Below are 17,165 nucleotides of genomic sequence, written 5' to 3' on the forward strand. Positions count from 1 at the left end.
CCACTGCACTTCTGGGAACACAAAAATCCATATGACCTAAAAATAAAATAAATGCTTCATTAGAGCCCCAAAAGCTTTTTTTTTTTTTTTTTTTTCCAACAAGAGGAATCTGTAGAATAGGTAGGGATACATAACTTGGCAAAGTAGTTTGCTGTGCGAAATTCAGCCTGCCATCATACAACTGGTTTTTAACACATAGAGCAAATTAAGATTACATAGATAGCTGCCATGGAACACCTTCAGAAGCTCTTCATCCAAGAACATATTTCTTGTTTTCCAGGATTTGGCCTCACCTACAACACATTTTGCTAAGAGTTATTTGAAAACTGTGAATGTGATGATAGCCCAATCACTCAAAACTTTAGCAATGAAAATATGGCAAAAAAAGAGCTGTTGTATAAAGAAGATAGCTAAATAGAATGGTTTAGTTTGACAGAAATAGAAAATATGACTCAGATAGGGAAAATAGTTCTTTGCCCTTTAAAAAATCAGTCCTGTTCTTCCTCTGTCTCTTACACAGGAGTCTTTCACGAAGAATCTGGTGATGCTGCATTATTGATGTGATACAGGTCTCCAGTGGAAACAGATGTGATATGTTTGGTTTCCTCTGATAGCCTCGACTGAACACAAAGCAAATTACTGAGTGTCAGAAGTCTTGGGTTCAAAGCACATATTTAAAAGAAGTTCTTAAATAATAAATCTTAAATTTCAAGCCTGTTGCATAACCAAAAGTTATATATGTACTAAAAAAATGTGTCCCAAATGATTTTGCTGAGACAAACTGCAAATGACATTAAAATGCATATGTGCAGCATTAGGATTTGTTTGGTCTCAAACCAGGCACTGATGGTTGGAGTGAAAGATGCAAAATAGCATGGTCTGGGTGACCACAGAATTGCAGAATTGTTGAGGCTGGAATACATAAAATTTCATTGAATATGCATAACCTCTCTAACAGTTTTCCCAGTCTGTGTTAGAACCCTTATTTTTAAAAACATCATTTGACAAATATTTTCATTATTGCCCTTTGCTTTCTGCCAGGCTGTTTATCCACAGTCTTTCACACAAAAGGTCATGAAGAGGTAGAAGAAAGCTGGTTTGGCTCAGGCTAGGTAAAACTCCAGCCTCAAGAGAACTCTAAGGCTACTGTGTAAGACCCCAGGTTTTCAGCCTATTCACCCCAGCAAACACTCCTATGTACATTCAGGAGCAAGCCCCAAGCCACAGGATGAGTTTTCTGTATTTACTGAAAAACCTGCCTGAGATTTGCTTTTCTAGATCGTGGTGAATCTCTAATATGACTTGACTAAAGCAATCAGCAACAATCTCCTCCCAAGAGTAAATGCAGCAGTGTGACAGGACACGTTAGATTACGTCTCACTAAGGTGATAGCTTCAATTTAATCACTTTTCAGAAAGTAGCTCAAAAGAGAATATTGTTTCCCATTCTCTGCTGAAACTGAGAGATTCAGGCTGACACCATTGATGGATCTCAGTTGCCACTTTCTTCTTCAACCTCTTGCTTCATCTTTTCACCTGCTTCTTGACTTTCTCCCTAAGCATTCTGGCAAACTTAGGGGAGAAAAAGCCCCAAAAGCGAGGCGACTGAAGGTGAGGCTTCAGGATGGGAGTGGTGGAAAGAAGCCCGGGGGGTGTCGCGGCGATCGGGGCGGAGCCTGAGCGGGCTGGGCCGCCGTGGTGCGGGGCGAGGCGGCGGCGGGCGGGCGCAGGTGCGCAGGTGGCGGGGGCGGCGGCCGCCCTGCCGCAATTTCCCTGTGTCATGGCTCCCGTCGCTTGGCAACGGCGCCGGGTCCGGCCGGCAGCCGCGGAGCCGCGCTCCGCCCGCAGCGGCGGCACCGGCACAGGCGGCGGCGGCTCCGCCAGGAGGGCGGGCGCTGCTGCGGGGGGCGGCCCCGCGGCGGGGAGGATGCGGCGTGGCGAGAGGGCAGCGCTCCCGCGGAGCTGCCTGAGGAGGCGGCCGGCCGCGGAGGGGCCGAGGGGGCGCCCGGCGCTCGGCCCAGCCCCGCCGCCCGTCCGCCCGGGGCCGTGAGCGGCGGCGGGGCGGGGATGCTCGCTCGGGCTGGAAAGTTTCTTCCCCACGGCGGCTCGCCCGCTTCCCGCCCGGACTTCTCCCCGGCCCTCCTCGGTAAGTGACCGCGGCACCCCCGTCCTGAGCGGGGGCTCCGTCCGCCGGCGGCCCCCGACCGGCGCGCCCGGGCGGCCCCGGCGGAGCTCAGCGCTGTGCCGCGGCGGCGGGAGCGGCGCGGCCGGACCGCCGGAGCCAGAGGCGCCCCAGGGGCTGGTGCCGGGCGTCCCGCCGGCCGGAGCCCGGGAAAGGAGTTAAGCCGGTTCTCTTAGTAGTGTTAGAGCGCTCTTTGGGCTTTGCCGGGCGAGGTCGTGGTGCCTGCGGGTCCGGCTGCCGGGGGTGGCTCGGGGGGTCTCAGTCCGTTCGTGCGGGATGTAGCTCCAGCCCCCGCGGCTCCCGTCCGGCTGGTTTCCTGGCGCTGCGGCCAGGCGATGGCCGGCAGCCCGGCCGTGCCCTCCTTCGCCTGCCGAGCGCTGCTCTCGCCATCGCCGAAACTAAGTGCCAGGCGATGCCGGACAGGGAGCGTTCTTCGGAGCTGATGACCATCTGTTATCACCGTGGAGAGGAGACGGGCATCTGGCTAGTAGGGCAGGAGAGAATGAGATCAAAGAATCGGCAATTACAGCAAAGCATGCCCCGAAAATTACACTTTTGCATCAACAAAATACGCTCTTTTTTTTTTCCCCTGTTTTTAATAAATAGTTTAGCCATAGGAAAGCGAAATCTCTGCTCTTTGTTTTGAGAGTGCAGTACCACGGAGAGTAATTTAACAACGTCCTTGCTGACAGCACCCATCTCTTTTTTTTTTTTTTTTTTTTCTGGAGAAAATACAGAGTAAATGGGACACAATATTACTGCATATGTGGCAATTCTGGCATTAGAACAGAAAAGATATGAGATTTAAAGGCTGAACAGTCAAAGGGAAGCAAGGGGGATTTTTTTTAGGTGCTTACTTAATCGCCTTTCGGTGCAATTAATTGAACTTTGTGAGTCGTATTATATTCAGTGATGTCATCTTTTGCCCCGTCAAAGAAAAAATAATAGGATGCTCAGAAAGAGAAAAGAGGGGGGGGATCCTGCTTCTCGGTAGCTTGAAGAGATAGGTTGCAAAAAGAATTGCACAGTGCAGAAATGCTCCTACACACTGTGTTGTTTAGCTCAGATCACAGGAACAGAGAGATGATTTCTGATGGTCCAGTAAAACAAAAGCCACAAATGCTCAGAGTTTAGTCCTCTGCCAGTTTTCCTGCAAGCACTGGTTAGGGTTTCCCCAGGTGACTCATAGAGTTTCACTTCTCTAATGGGATTTGACCTTCCATTTCTTACCTGCCAGCCATCTCCCCTTTCTGAGGGCAGGAGGGAGGGGGTTGACTTTGTCAGTGTTACATAACAGTTACCTGGAACATCGCACATGTTCCCAAACTAGGGATGCCTCTGGACCGCAGGCGAGAGATGCATTTCTAATATTGCAGATCAAGTGCAAATGGCTAGGAAAAAACTTTCACAAGGCACCACTTTCCAGTGTTTAAATGTTTCCTTTGTGCATTTCACAGTAATTAGTTTCCCACTCATTTAAGAAAGACAAGTAATATGTTTAACCCTCCCTCAAGTAATGTATAAGTAATGAAACAAGTGGTATCTATAGATCAAATATAGTGCCTTCCTGTTTTTATTTCTCCCATCTCCTCAAATCCTGCATGACATCACTAACCACAGAACATATTAGGGAGTTGGGGCTTGGTGTTCTCTGAGCTCTGGTGCTTTGCATTCCTTCTGAAATGAATGAGATCTTTTTTTGTTCACTCTAGTGGATACTACTAGGTTTGTCATTTACCTGGAGTATAAAATAATTAATTAGCTGTTTGGAAGGCGTATAGTGGGCTGCTTTGATGCTGTTGGTCTGCCTGTTTCTTTCTCACACACAGGAGCTGTGTGGGCAACGGAGGTCTACCTGTTAGTGTCAACCTCCATCCCACTGGTTCAGAGTTTTAATTACCAGGACTTTGAAGGAGGAAAAGCAAGCAGAGACATCTCTTGTGCTGCAGGTCTGTCCTTGGTTCTCATCCTCTTCTCTTCTCTTCTCCCTTTCACTGCAGGAGCTGGAGTGGCCTTGGGGGGCAGTGCGCTGGTAGCCAGCCATGATTGCCACTGGAGGCCTCCTGAGGATCTCAGCCAGGAAACAGGACCCCCTGAAACCCCAGAGCCAACTCCCCAAACGCAAACGCAAGGCCAAAAAGAAGCGCAAGAATGATGTGGTGGTGGTGAAAGGCAAGCTCAAGCTGTGCTCCTTCTCGGGGTTTGTTGCCCTCTGTGGCATCCTGGTACTGCTGGTGGGCATTGCCTTGGCTGTGGTGGGCTACTGGCCAAAGCCCAGCCAGGTGTACAGAGAAAGCAGCTTTGGCAAGGGCCGGCACCCGGCACCGCAGAGTGGCACCCTCATGAACCGCTCCCAGAGCCAGGAAAGGGTGCAAGCAGGGATCCACCTGGAGTCATCCCCTGGAGCCAACACCTCCACCACTGCTACCACCGGTGGGTCCACCCCTACTTCGTCATCCCCCCAGGCCTCAGTGGGTTTCCTTTTTCGTCTTTTCTCAAGCTACTTGCATTCGGACAAGCTGAAGGTGCTGGGCCCTCTGATCATGGGTATCGGCATCTTCCTCTTCATCTGCGCCAATGCGGTGTTGCACGAAAACCGTGACAAGAAGACCAAGATCATCAACCTGCGTGACCTCTACTCCACTGTCATTGATGCCCACAGTCTGCGGGCCAAGGATGGAGGCACCCCGGCTTCAGCCCCTCTCAATGGCTTTGTCAACTACATGCAGTCCCGGGGCCTGGAGCTAAAGCCTGGTGGGGAAGGCCTGGGTGCTGCAGCCATGCTGGCCAAGAGCTCCTGGCCACCAGGACTGGGTGTCTCCCTTTCCCCACCGGATCTGGTGTCCTCACCGCGGCGTTCCTCCTTCTGCGGCCCACCACAGCCACCCAGCCTGGCTGAGGCTGTGTACAGCATCTGCCAGGAGCGTGCTGCCCTTGCTGGCCGCCCTGTCACCAGCCCGCCCTGCAGCCCACCCGGGAGCTGTGGGCGGTGCAGCACAGCCAGCTCCATCGTAGGCTCTTCACTGAGCACCTTCACCCTCCTGCCCTTGGGGCCGAGCAGTGGAGGGAGAGGCTGGCAGAGACCACCTGGTGAGCGGGGAGCCCAGGAGATCCCGCGGGGGGAGTTTGAACTGAGCCTAACCGACCTCAGCAGCAGCCACATCAAGGGAGGCTGTGGGACAAGGAGGCACAAGCTGGTTCTCAGGCGGCAGAGCACCAGCTGCTTGCCTGATGCCAGGCGTCCCCTTTCCCCTGAGCCACCTCGGTCACCAGCTGTCAGGAGGGTCCTGGAATCCAGCCTCTTGGTAAAGGCATCTCCTAGCTACTCCAAATCTGTAGACCTGGGGGAATCGCCGCTTTCAGCTCCTCCTGCCATCACCAGGACAGACTCCCAGAGCTCCCAGTCTGAGCCTTCCAGCAGCAATAAGGGCTACAGCCACTTGGAGGAGGCAGGCAACTCCTTGGAGTCAGTTGCCAACACCACAGCCAGTAAAATTCAGGACTGTGAGGAGGAACAGACAGACCCCCTCAAGGCTACCAGCAAAGAACAAACAGGGGAACAATCCCAGCAAACTCAAAGACAGTACACGAATAAAGAGAAACTCTTTATGATTTCTAGGTCACATGCTGCATTAGGGTTGGAGGATGGGGAACTGGAGAGTACGGGCACCTAAATAAAACAGACGGCAAGAGGACACCTTGCATCCCTCCACACCTTCCCCGCTTCTTCATCTCCTTGTGGACTAGGAAACCAATCAATATCCAAAGAGCTGCACTACGTTACCCTTGAAAATTGAATTCCATAGATCCTGTAGATGACTTCAGGAAGAAAAAAGAAAATCCTTTCTGTCTATTCGTGATTGTATGTTTCATGCAAGCCAAATTGTATTAAATATCTACAGTCCAGCAAGTTCTTTGGATCAGATTAATACAATTTTGGATGGTATAGCTGTGCACTTTACTGTTTTGATTTTTAAGTGCCCCTTCTTCTCCTCTGATTTCTTTCTTGCTGATTTGCCACTAACTGCTTGAAAGCTGCAGGCACATTTGTAAGCTCGAAAGCAATGTGGTCTTCAGAAAGAAAGCTGAGCTCTCTCTTTGTTTTGGTTCAATTACTAAAACGTTTGCAAGGCCTTAAGGATGAAGTACCTTGACAAAGAATGTTTATTTAAATTCTGGGAAAAAATGATGGTTTAGAAGAGACTGGAGCAGAACAGAGCTCTGACGATTTAGTTGAAACCATTACATTCCTGAATCCAAAATACATATTACTACATGATACTTTCTCAAAGTATTATTACACATGTATTGACTAATAGCATTAAAAGATTTTTTTAATAAAATATTTACAAACAAAACCTACCAAAAATTTCTTTATTTTGGTAAGTAATTACAGACATCACAAACTGTTTCGTTTTATACTGTGAAAGATTATAGAAATGCTATGAAGCCAAAGGCTTGCTTTATACTTTTAAGGAGGTAATTGATAATTTATGTGTAATTTTCAAATAAATACTGGTTCAGTTCTTGAGAAACCACACTGTAATTCAACTAGCCGATTCTGTCTCTATTTCTGACAGTACTCTGTGACCAGCCTAAGAAATGTGACATTTTGACATGCTAAGGGAAAAAAAAATTTAAACATTTGATCTTCTATTCAGATTAGGGTTTTTGTGTGATTAATCTTGAACTGCATCATCTTCTTTCTGGATTTTGCAGTTCCCTTATAACTGTTGCATTAAGCCTTTCTGCTGTTGCGGTTCCTATTCATGAATGCATGTGCATAAGCTTAATTTTAAAGCATAATGATAACCCTATCAATCTCGTAGCAGTTGGCTGTGCTGAAGTCAGCAGCACTTTATCACTGAGTTCAGCATGATGAGGATTTCTTCCTGCATGAGAAAAGCATCAGCTTTCCTGGAGCCTGGAGAATACCTTGTCTGTAGGCAGAGTTTTGGTAAATTGATGAGCTGTTTCATTTTTGTAGCTGCAACATGGCAGCCACTAGTGTTTTGTCAAAACAGCTTTATGAACTCAGTAGATTTTGTCAATACTTCTGATTTTAAATATGGATGTGACATTTCTCTACTATGGGAAGAGAAATCAACATTAAACAAACACAATGTGTAGGCAGACAGAGATCTTTGTTGCAATTAAAATTTTTCTTGTGATTCCATGTTTTAAAGTGCTTAGCTACATATTTACTTACATTACAGTACATTGCAACATGGACTATAACTATCATTAAATACATTTGCATTTAATAAGCCTGCAAAATTCTGTAATAAATAAGATTAATTTAGAAGAAAAGAAAGAATAATTTGCCATATAAGATTCTTGAAACTGGAGAAGCAGAAGGTGCTTGTGCTTGTTCTCTTGAGCAAGAGAGACATCCAGGTGTCAGTATCTTTCCTCCTGTCAGTGGTAACCAGTGCACTGACAGTATGAATATCAGTGTGGTGATTTTTGCTGTTGAACTGCTAGCACACAGCTGGCAAAAGTCCATATTAAAACTGCCTGGATTGGCATGGGGTTGGATTAGGCACCACAGGAAGTGGTGAGCAGGTGGCTCAGCTGGTGCTGGCATATGCTGGATCTTTCCTTTCAGTTCTCCATGGGCATGTGCTTCTGCTCCTTCTCCTGTGACTTCCAGCAAGATTTATGAGATACATGTGAGCAGAGTTATTGACGGAGATGAAGACATCCTGTTTGTTATTTTTCACACTAAAACCTTCCATGGAGGTGAAGGGAAAAGGCAAGTTGTGTGCTGCTTACCGAGGCATGGAATCCTCATGAAGATGTAATAGGAGTTTGTTGTTTTATTCCAAGAGGGGTAAACATGCTTTTTAAAATATTCTTCGTAAATATTTCTTCTGTCATCTGAAGTGTGCTCTGAAAAAAAAAAAAAAAAAAAAAAAAAAAGAAACCACAACAAAAAAAAAAATTCAGCTTTAACAAGCCTTTGGTTACTCCTTAGATTGATTTAAATCAAAGCAGGCCAGTAATTATTCTGATGATTAATTTACTGCAAAGTCTTTTGAATGACAAAATTATACCAGTTTGTGTTTAATAAGTAAAATTACAGCTTGTTCCTCTGTTGTCAAAAAAGATGTGAAACATGAACTTTCATCAGTTGAGCTGGATTTTTTAATAACAGCAGCAAGAAGTGATTTTCTAGCATATAAATTACTAAGCAGAAAAAGCTGCCTCTCTGTCTTTGCAACTCATTGTTTTTGCAGATTTATTACTTAAAACTATTGAGCAATTTGTGCAGGGATGGGGTTGGAGTCAGAAAGCTTTGTTTCAAATCAAGCTGGGCAAGGTAGTCCAATACCCCAGTGCTGGACAACGACTGAGAGATTCAACCCCGTGCACCGTCTGTGACTGATGTTAGCACGAGCAGCTGGTAAAGAGCTGAGCCTTTCCTGGTGTGACCCACAGGTGATGGGGATGATGGGGTTTGTGCTTTGACTTGCTCTTGAGTACCTCTGAGCTGGCCCTGACTGCTTCTCAGGACTGCCAGCTGCCTCTTGGCCATCATTTGCACATCCTGTCACAGGATGTTTGTGTATTTTCCTCCAGTCCAGTCTCTTCCTTCTAGCCTTCCTCTCTGGTGTCCTGCCACCTAGTGCTTCCTCCACAGTCCTTGACAAGCACCAGGAACTGCCTCTACTTGCCAATACACAGCTTCCTGCATGTTGCAGGAAGAGATAGGCTGTCACACATGTTTATTAAGAAGTATTTAATTAATTAAAATTAACTAATTTAGAAAAATTGTTAATGTTTATTGAGAAAGCATGATTAGTCCCTGTATTTGAGAATGGATATCCCTGAAGATATGTTCAGATAGCATACTTAGCCATACATTTTTACTATGGAAAATTCAGTTTTTGGTTTAAAAAGGTGTGCTGTGGTTTGGTTTGGGTTTTTCAGCATAGAAGTGCTATGGTATTTATAAAAAATTTCCAAAAAAAAGTTAATTTTTGCCTCAACCCTCAGAATACCCCCATACCTAGAAGGAAGGCTTTGTATGCTCATTAAAAGTGTAGATGCTGTTTAGACCAGTCTGAGGACAGAGAAATGCCCTAATTGTACTTCAGTCATGCTGCTGTTTGTTACAAAATCCTCAGGACTCTGGAGAAGCTGCTGACATGATCATACTGTAACCCAGTTCTGGCTCAGTTTTCACTGGCTAGCAAAGTATTTAGAATCCTTGCATTAACCTGGCTTGCTTGGCTGGACTGATTTACTGAAGTCCCAAACTGTTGACATATCAGCTGATCTGCAAAAAACTGCATCCCAGATTTATTAACCTTTATTGTTTAGATACATTTTTAAGAACCTTTTCAAGGACTGATGGTGTCCAACACTGAGCAATAGAGCACTTAGAAACATTGAATTAGGTAACTGTTGACATAGTTTTGGGTCTGCAGTCTGAAATACAGATCTTATGGATTGTGGCAATTTTCATAACAGCCAAAACAGTTTACACAGAAGTAGCAATATGACTTCAATTAAACAACAGTTTTTATTACAAGTAAAGGAGATGACAGAATGATAAATCTTATTGGATTCAGTTGGAAGAACAACCTTTGGTAATGCTTAACAGATTTTCTTTGTATAAAAAAACCTCCACAAAATACAATGCTTACTCCTAGCTGACTATTAAAACCTTAGTAGTGAATAAAAGCATTGATTTGGGGGGACACTTTTTAATTCTAGGGAACAAAATACTTCTTTATCACCACTCCAAGACTGCCAGTAGCAGCAATGTAATGCTTTAGCCAGGTCACTCATTTACTGCTCTTAAGTTTGGGTTTACAAAGAGCAAACAAGATGCACAGCATGAGCAGGCACAGTCTAAGAGGATAAACAGGTTATTACAGCAATAGGAAATAAGTCTTTCATGGAAGAATACACCATTCTTGTTTCATTTTAGAAGCCAGAATCTCTATATAACATTTCCAGAAGCTCCAAAACAGAAAAGTCTAAGTGAGCACACTAGAAATTATTTTCTACCATTCAGATTTCACTCTAAACGTGGAGTTAGAGGGAAACCCTGGAGATCTGACAAAAGCTCACACAATCAGGTAAAATAGCATTGAAGTTTGGAGGAGGAACTATGCTGCTATAAAGGATCTGATTAGATTTCAGGATAATTCAGGAAATAGAGAAAACACATGGCATGTGTTTCTCAACTAATTAGTCTTTTATCTACATTTTAGTTAGATAGAAGTAGTGAAGCCAAAATACTACTTTTAAAAAGAATAACCATTGTTATTCTTTTAAAATGACCTTGCAATAAGATAGGAAACTTATCGGGGGAGAGTATGAAAAGAGATGCAAACGAAACAAATGTCAAAAATCACTCTTAATAACTCAGTCTGTGAGGTTTCCTTTACCCTCCTCTGCACAAAGAAGTTTCAGTCTATGATTTCTGAGACTTATATTTTTTTCTTTTTTCCTTTTTTGTCTCCCACCATTTCTCCAGACTGGGATTACAAAAACACTTGTGTTCACTTTATTTATCAGTTTTGCTAAAACACAGTTCTATTATTTTTAGGTAATGGAGTTACCTGAGTATATGACAAGTTTGGTTCTACTGAGGACACATAGCTGATAGTCTCAGACTGGAAGATAATAATGGGTAGAGATGGTTTGATTTTAAATAAGCGGCCTGTTCCATGCTAATCTTCCTAGCTGAAGTAAAGAATGGCAAGTAAAAAGGGAACATTCAGCAATCAAGTTTTACCATCACATCAGATGATTTAATACCATCATACGGCCTCAGACTGCATTTTGTTCATCACTCATAAGATTTGGCATGATCCTGCCTGACCTGCTTGAGAGCAGGCTGAGATGATACCATACAGCTCCCATTTTGTTGCCAACAGCTAAATCAGTCTCTAAAGGAGCAGGAATTCAGAACATGACTGTCAGTTCTGGCAGGACTTGGAGCTGCTAAAGACTTTGCAGTATGGTGGTTTGGTATAGTGTGCAGTGCAGCTCCCTTCACACCTTGGAGCAGCACAGAAACCTGTGGCAGCATCTCACAAAAAGCTGCCTGCAAAGGCTTGTAAAAGTCATCAGAGTCAGCTCCATGAGGACAAATACCTAATGGGATAATATGATACTTTTGCAACACCATAGACTACCCTTCCTCCCTCATTCCTGGAGTATACTTTAGGTCTCTCTAAAGAGTACAGCAGGTTTTTAATTCACTGACTTTACAGCCAAAATTCATTTTAAAGAAAAGAACTTTAGTCTCAGAGCCTAATAGAAACTATTATTTAAAATGCTTATAGAGTTCCCATTAAATTAGTATCAGATGACCTTTTCATGTACTTCTCTCTCTCATGCCTTGGGTACAGAGCACGACTATCTTCCTCTGCGAAAACAAGACAGAGATACAGCCACAGACAAAGTGTGCAAACACCAGATTTTTATTTTCTTTATATGGAGAAGAATATAGGTACCAGAATGCAATGATGACAGCATACAAGTATCTTCCTCTGAGTGATGTTTCCAAACCATGCAAGTAGCCTGCTGTGGAACAGAGCCTTGAACACTTGTCCTCCAGCAGGAGATCCATCCTTCAGCTTAACAGAGCCTCTTTCTTTATGTGAGGCATTGAGGTGCTAATTTAGTTCACGGTCTTTCATACTCATCACATCCCATATTACACAAACTTAGCAAGACCTCCCTGCAGTATATTTAAGGACACAAGTGACACCAGACAGCCAATAACATTCTATTTCAAATGAGAAACTTAAAATGAGAACAGGAAAAGTCTGGCACTGCTTATTATCTTATTGTGGTAACACAGCATAAGATGATGATAGTAGCAGCTCCTTGGGTTTTGGAAACTAAATTATCTGCTGGCACTGCTAATGCAATTCACACTACAGGCTACCTCAAGGCTTGAAAATGCAAGCAGAACAGTTCCTGTCCTTGTGTCTGTCTTTGCAATGTGTACAGTGTCTGGAGTAGCAGCATTGAAGTGAAGATAGCTCTGAGGCTGCATCTCTCATCATCTCTTACCACAAGCAAGCTTTGGAAGGAAGTTGTTTCTTTTAGGCCATTAAGCCAGAGTTGGTGCAGTCACTTTAATAAAGCACTTGCACTCTTTAGAACACTGCTTGGGAACCAATATACAAAGGAAAGGTGAGGATGTCTTCCTAGTAATGTTTTCTGCAGGGATATACTGTCTCCCCTCTGGCACAGGGAGAGGAAAGCCTGAACAGAAGCTGTAGCGTGGTTCTGGGATCAGTGAGCTTCTAATGCTGCAGCAGTGTTGTGTCTCAGTAGCCATTTGGCTGCTACACGTGTGTCACTGACCATCTGGGAAGGGAGAAAAGGGCTACATGATGAGCTATGGAAGGTCAGCAGCTTTTAGCCATAGCCTGATTGTACATCAGCTGCCAGCACAGCACATAACGAGCCCCAGGAGTTACCTAAAGAGGAAAAGAAGAGAACAAAAGTGCAGGTTGCATCACCTCTGATGCCACCAAGAAGACACTATTGAAGATGGCAAGCAAAAAAATAAGTCACTGAGTTTCTATTGTACTTGTCCTTGCAGTTTTGGGTTGTCAAATGTGAGCAAAAAGAGCAACCACAAAATGTTGCCATTCTACCAGGACCGGTGAGTAGCTCTTGGCTGCTTCCACCTATGGCTGCCTCTGTTTTCACTCATGACACCCTCCATAAGAGCTCTCTGCATTTCACTGGCAAATGAAAATGCAGTCCTCTACTAAAATAAACATTTTAGGCTGCCTAATGAGTCACCAAAAGGTTGTATTCTCACATAGGCAAGAGATACCTCAACAGCAATGTTTTCTGGCAAAGAGATTATGTATATATCTGTCATGGTTCAACACCTGCCAGCAACTAAGTACCTCACAAAATGTTCTGCAGAATGTCTTGGCTTAGTTTAGATGTCTAGATAAATCTCACTTGCAATTTACGCAGATATACTCAGGTAACTCTGCCACTATAAAAATAATAGACATATGTGTTTCAGTAAAATTGATAAAATGAACACAAGTGTTTTGTTTAATCCCAGTCTGAGGAAATGGTGGGAGACACAAATCAGGTTTGGATCGACAGCAGATCCTTTATTTAGAATTGCCATCCTAAAATTCAGTTTCTTGTTAGAAATAAAATTTTCACACCATAAGTTCATATATTCCAAGATATTTCTGTAAATTCAAGATGTCAAAACATTAGAAAATTAAAGCATAAGTTATTCAAATTATTTTAAAATGAGTTGTGGTTTCCTTCGAGCAGTTGGAATGCTTATAGAGTGCAGGGAAAATAAAAATTCTTCCCTAAATATCTTTAGACGTTCACAAGACATTTCTTTTTTTTGTTTTAACATAAAAACAGAATACATGCGGCAATGTGGGGGATGGAGAAGTTTTTTGTTAGCAGAAGGTTCAAAGTGAGCAATATATTCACTTAAAACACATGTTGATAAACATTCCATACTATGATGCTGGATTGCTTAGACTCTTTTGTTTTCCTTCCAACCACATGAGATGATAGACTATTTGTATAACACATAGTAAATGGAAGAAATATCCAGTATGGAGCCTTCTCTTGAAAAATCTGTGTTTTATCAGCCTAGGAAGTGTGTAATTTTCATGACTTTGAAATAGTAAGTAATGCATTGGTTTTATGGTCTTAAAATACAGAAGCATTAGCAAGTCTCATTCTATGAAGAAGAGTCCTGAGAATTGTTCTGTTTCTCTGTCAAGGGCTAAAACTTAATCAGTTTTTGTTTAATTGAATAATTCTGTTATGGTAGAGAGTGTAAGCAATTGTTACACATGCTTGAATCTGCATCAACTGCAGCAACATGATGTAAATAAATCAGCATGGTTATGCTCATTGAAACGATATTACTTCTACATAGCCCAAAGAGCAGCCAAATGCTAAAACCTGAAGTTCTGGTGCAACACATGGGGTAACATATGCACTCAGAGTAAAACAGGTGTTGTAGATGGGGATGGCAATGAGTAAATGGCTGATTTCAGTGCAGCAGGATTTAAAATCGTAGACCTGGTAATCAGAGCTGCTTGAAATGGGAGGCTATATTGAACCTGCTACAAGTTGCCAAAAAAATTTTAAAAGGGAGAAAAAAGAAGAAAACCCAAGTAATAACTGAAGGCAATGCCAAGGAGCTCACCTGCAGCCCATGAAAGCTGCTCAAAAGGAGAGAGGAATTCTTCCCATCAGTACCGCATCACAAGTCAAACACATGGGAAAGGGCCCAGCTTAAGGCAGGGGTTATTGCCAGGAAGGACATCCTTGGTGGCAACTTGCTATTTCCAGGCCCCACACCACTGTGACTAGTGTGTCTGCAGTGGATGTTCTCCCTCCAGGGACTGGTGGAGCATTTCCTACAAGTGCAGGCTGCAGCACAGAGATGCTCCCTTAGTGAGTGAGGAGCAGGGACAGTGGTGACAGCAGCACCCTTAGCATGGCAGCTCACCATGCAAAGGTGCCCAGCACCCTCAGGAAGAGGAGCATGGAAGAACCATTTCATAAGAATATAATATTTTGAGTTAAGGGGTTAAATGATTTAAGGAAGGGACTTTCAAGAACATCCAGATTCAACCCTTTGCCATGGGCAGGGACACCTTCCGCTAGACCAGGTTGCTCAGGGCCCCACCCACCTTGGCACTAGACACGTTCAGGGATAGGGCACGGACAAGTGATGGCTGATACGCTTGCATGTCCAAGGCTGGAGCCAGCCTGACACAGGACAGCCCCTGACACTAAATCCTGCAATTTGCTGCTGCTTCTCTGAGTCATCTGAGTAAAGTGGAGACTACAGGGAGAACTTGTGCCCTTTCTGTCTGATCTTAAACAACCAGCATCTGCAAGAGAAAGTGTAAGTGCTGCTCTGTGAGACCCTGACATACACTTACTGCAATCCCATTTTGTGCTGGCCCCATTTTCTATTTACGGTAAATCAGCAGTACAATTCCTCAGTTATTCCAAGTAGGATTGCAGCAGCTCAGAGACTTCAGGATAGCTCAGTGCCCCATGGCAACAGGGGCTCTCGCAAACCAGAACAAAAGGGACCCACAAGCAGCAGACTAACAGCTGCCAAAGCGAGCTAGCCTAGAGCCCTTACCAGCTCAAAGGGGAGACATTGGGCATCCTGCTCTGCACCCATAGGCTGAACAAAATGTTCCAGCTGGGAAGTGCAGTCAAGTACAGAAGCATCATGGAAGACCATGCCTAACTGGATAGGAAGAAGAGTAAACTAAGAGTAGCATAGAAAATAAACAGTCACAGGAAAACCAGTGCTAAAAGGTGGTCTAGTGATGGGGGAGTGAATCATTTTATCAAATTCTACAAAACCATGCTCCCGACAATGGGAAAAGGAAGTGTACTTTAAGTTTTTGGGAGGCAGATTTAAATGTGTAAGTACTTCTACTGGCTAAAAAAGGGTGAGGCAGACCTGATTTTATGGATCACTTTCACTTGCGTTACTGCTTGCTTTCTAGGCACACAAATACTGATCAGTTAATCAAAGGTTCTGCTTTTCTGCTTTGAAAAACCAGAACAGTGTCACTGTAAATCCTGCAGCTGCTAAGATGGGTAACAGCACAGGAGTGGGGTGGTGCAGTCAAGAGATAAGGTGTGCAGATATGCCAAGGAATAGATACCTGGCTCTTGCCCTCAGTGGATAGCAAAACATGCAGAAGGAAATAAAAGTTAAACAAATACTGCCACAAGGGTGTCCATCTCTTTCCAGGTTAATATTTTTTTTTCCTCAAAGCTTAAGTTCCTGAAATTTGATGTTTAGATCACTTCTTACACATTTAAAGTTTTTCTTGTGCCAGCAACTTTAAGCAAAACTCAGGATTCATTTGGGTTTTGACTGATAATATATTAACATCATAATGTATGTATCATTCATTTTGTAAAGGGTTTCATAACAGTACCTAAATTATTTCAATTATCCAGGCTGAAATTATATTGCTTCAATATAATTTTATTTCAATTATGTTTTATTTGTTTCAATATAATTTGATTATTTCTGGAAACAATAATTTATGTGTGCTTTATGTGTGAAATTAGTATAGAGAATAATTTAAGCATCAGCCTCAGAGGCTAGTTAGTGGGTTTAAGGAAAGTAAGCTAAGACCAAAAAGGTATTTTTCACAAAGTTAAAGGTGAGAAATAAACTCTTTCTGTCAGCAGAGCTGTCAAGTCTTCCATATCCATCTCAGTCACCTTCTTGTCTGGCCAAGGTCTCTGTTCAGGCTGGATTTCCCACAGGTCACCTAACACAAGGAGACAGCATCCCTCTGGGATAAGATTTAAGAATCAGGTCCATAGATGTTATACAGATAAGAGAATTAATTATTCTTTGAAGCAGTGTGCTCACATCAGGATACTGCATTTGGAGGCAAAGCCTTAAAAAATATCTGATCAGGCAGAATAATTTCTGCATTTCTCCATTAAATTTATTTCAGCAGACAGAATTCCCAGCAACTCTCAATGACAGCCTTTATCATGCAGAAAATTGGGGATTTGATCTGGTCTCAGCAGCATTAGATAATATTCCAGTGTCACTGATGGCTCTGCCTCCACTTCAGTCTGAGCAGGATTTAACCTCAAGTCAACTTAATTCTGAAAAACAGCTATGAACCACAGAGCATCCTAAGCTTAGCCCTCTACCCGTAGGGAATTTATAAAAAAAAACCTTTAACAGATCTTTGACTCCAGTCCACTATTGACAACAGTTGAGCAGATTCTTTGTCTCAGAAAAAGACAAGTCTAACATCCCATAAACTTTACAAATGTATTAGAAGCTCAGAGTGATCACCTCTCTCCAACATATTTGTCAGTATTTAATGCTTATTCGGTATTATTTTTCTTCTTACTCAACAGCATGAAAGCTGAAGCAGGCACCCATCAGCAGATAATAAACATTGGATTTCTGGCAAAGAGGCATATAAACTATC

The 17,165-nt window shown here is 43.5% G+C and overlaps 1 protein-coding gene across 1 annotated transcript; it reads left to right on the top strand.

The window, feature by feature from the left end:
* The first annotated feature begins 2,006 nt into the window (after positions 1 to 2,006).
* Positions 2,007 to 6,550, top strand: TMEM200C (transmembrane protein 200C). The gene is made up of 2 exons (XM_012571971.5): positions 2,007 to 2,145; positions 4,182 to 6,550. Exon 2 carries the CDS (start codon positions 4,224 to 4,226, stop codon positions 5,853 to 5,855), a length of 1,632 nt encoding a protein of 543 aa, XP_012427425.2. The 5' UTR covers positions 2,007 to 2,145; positions 4,182 to 4,223; the 3' UTR covers positions 5,856 to 6,550.
* The last annotated feature ends 10,615 nt before the right edge of the window (positions 6,551 to 17,165 follow it).

The sequence above is a fragment of the Taeniopygia guttata genome, chromosome 2 (genome assembly GCF_048771995.1).
Source record: "Taeniopygia guttata chromosome 2, bTaeGut7.mat, whole genome shotgun sequence".
Lineage (NCBI taxonomy): Eukaryota > Metazoa > Chordata > Aves > Passeriformes > Estrildidae > Taeniopygia > Taeniopygia guttata.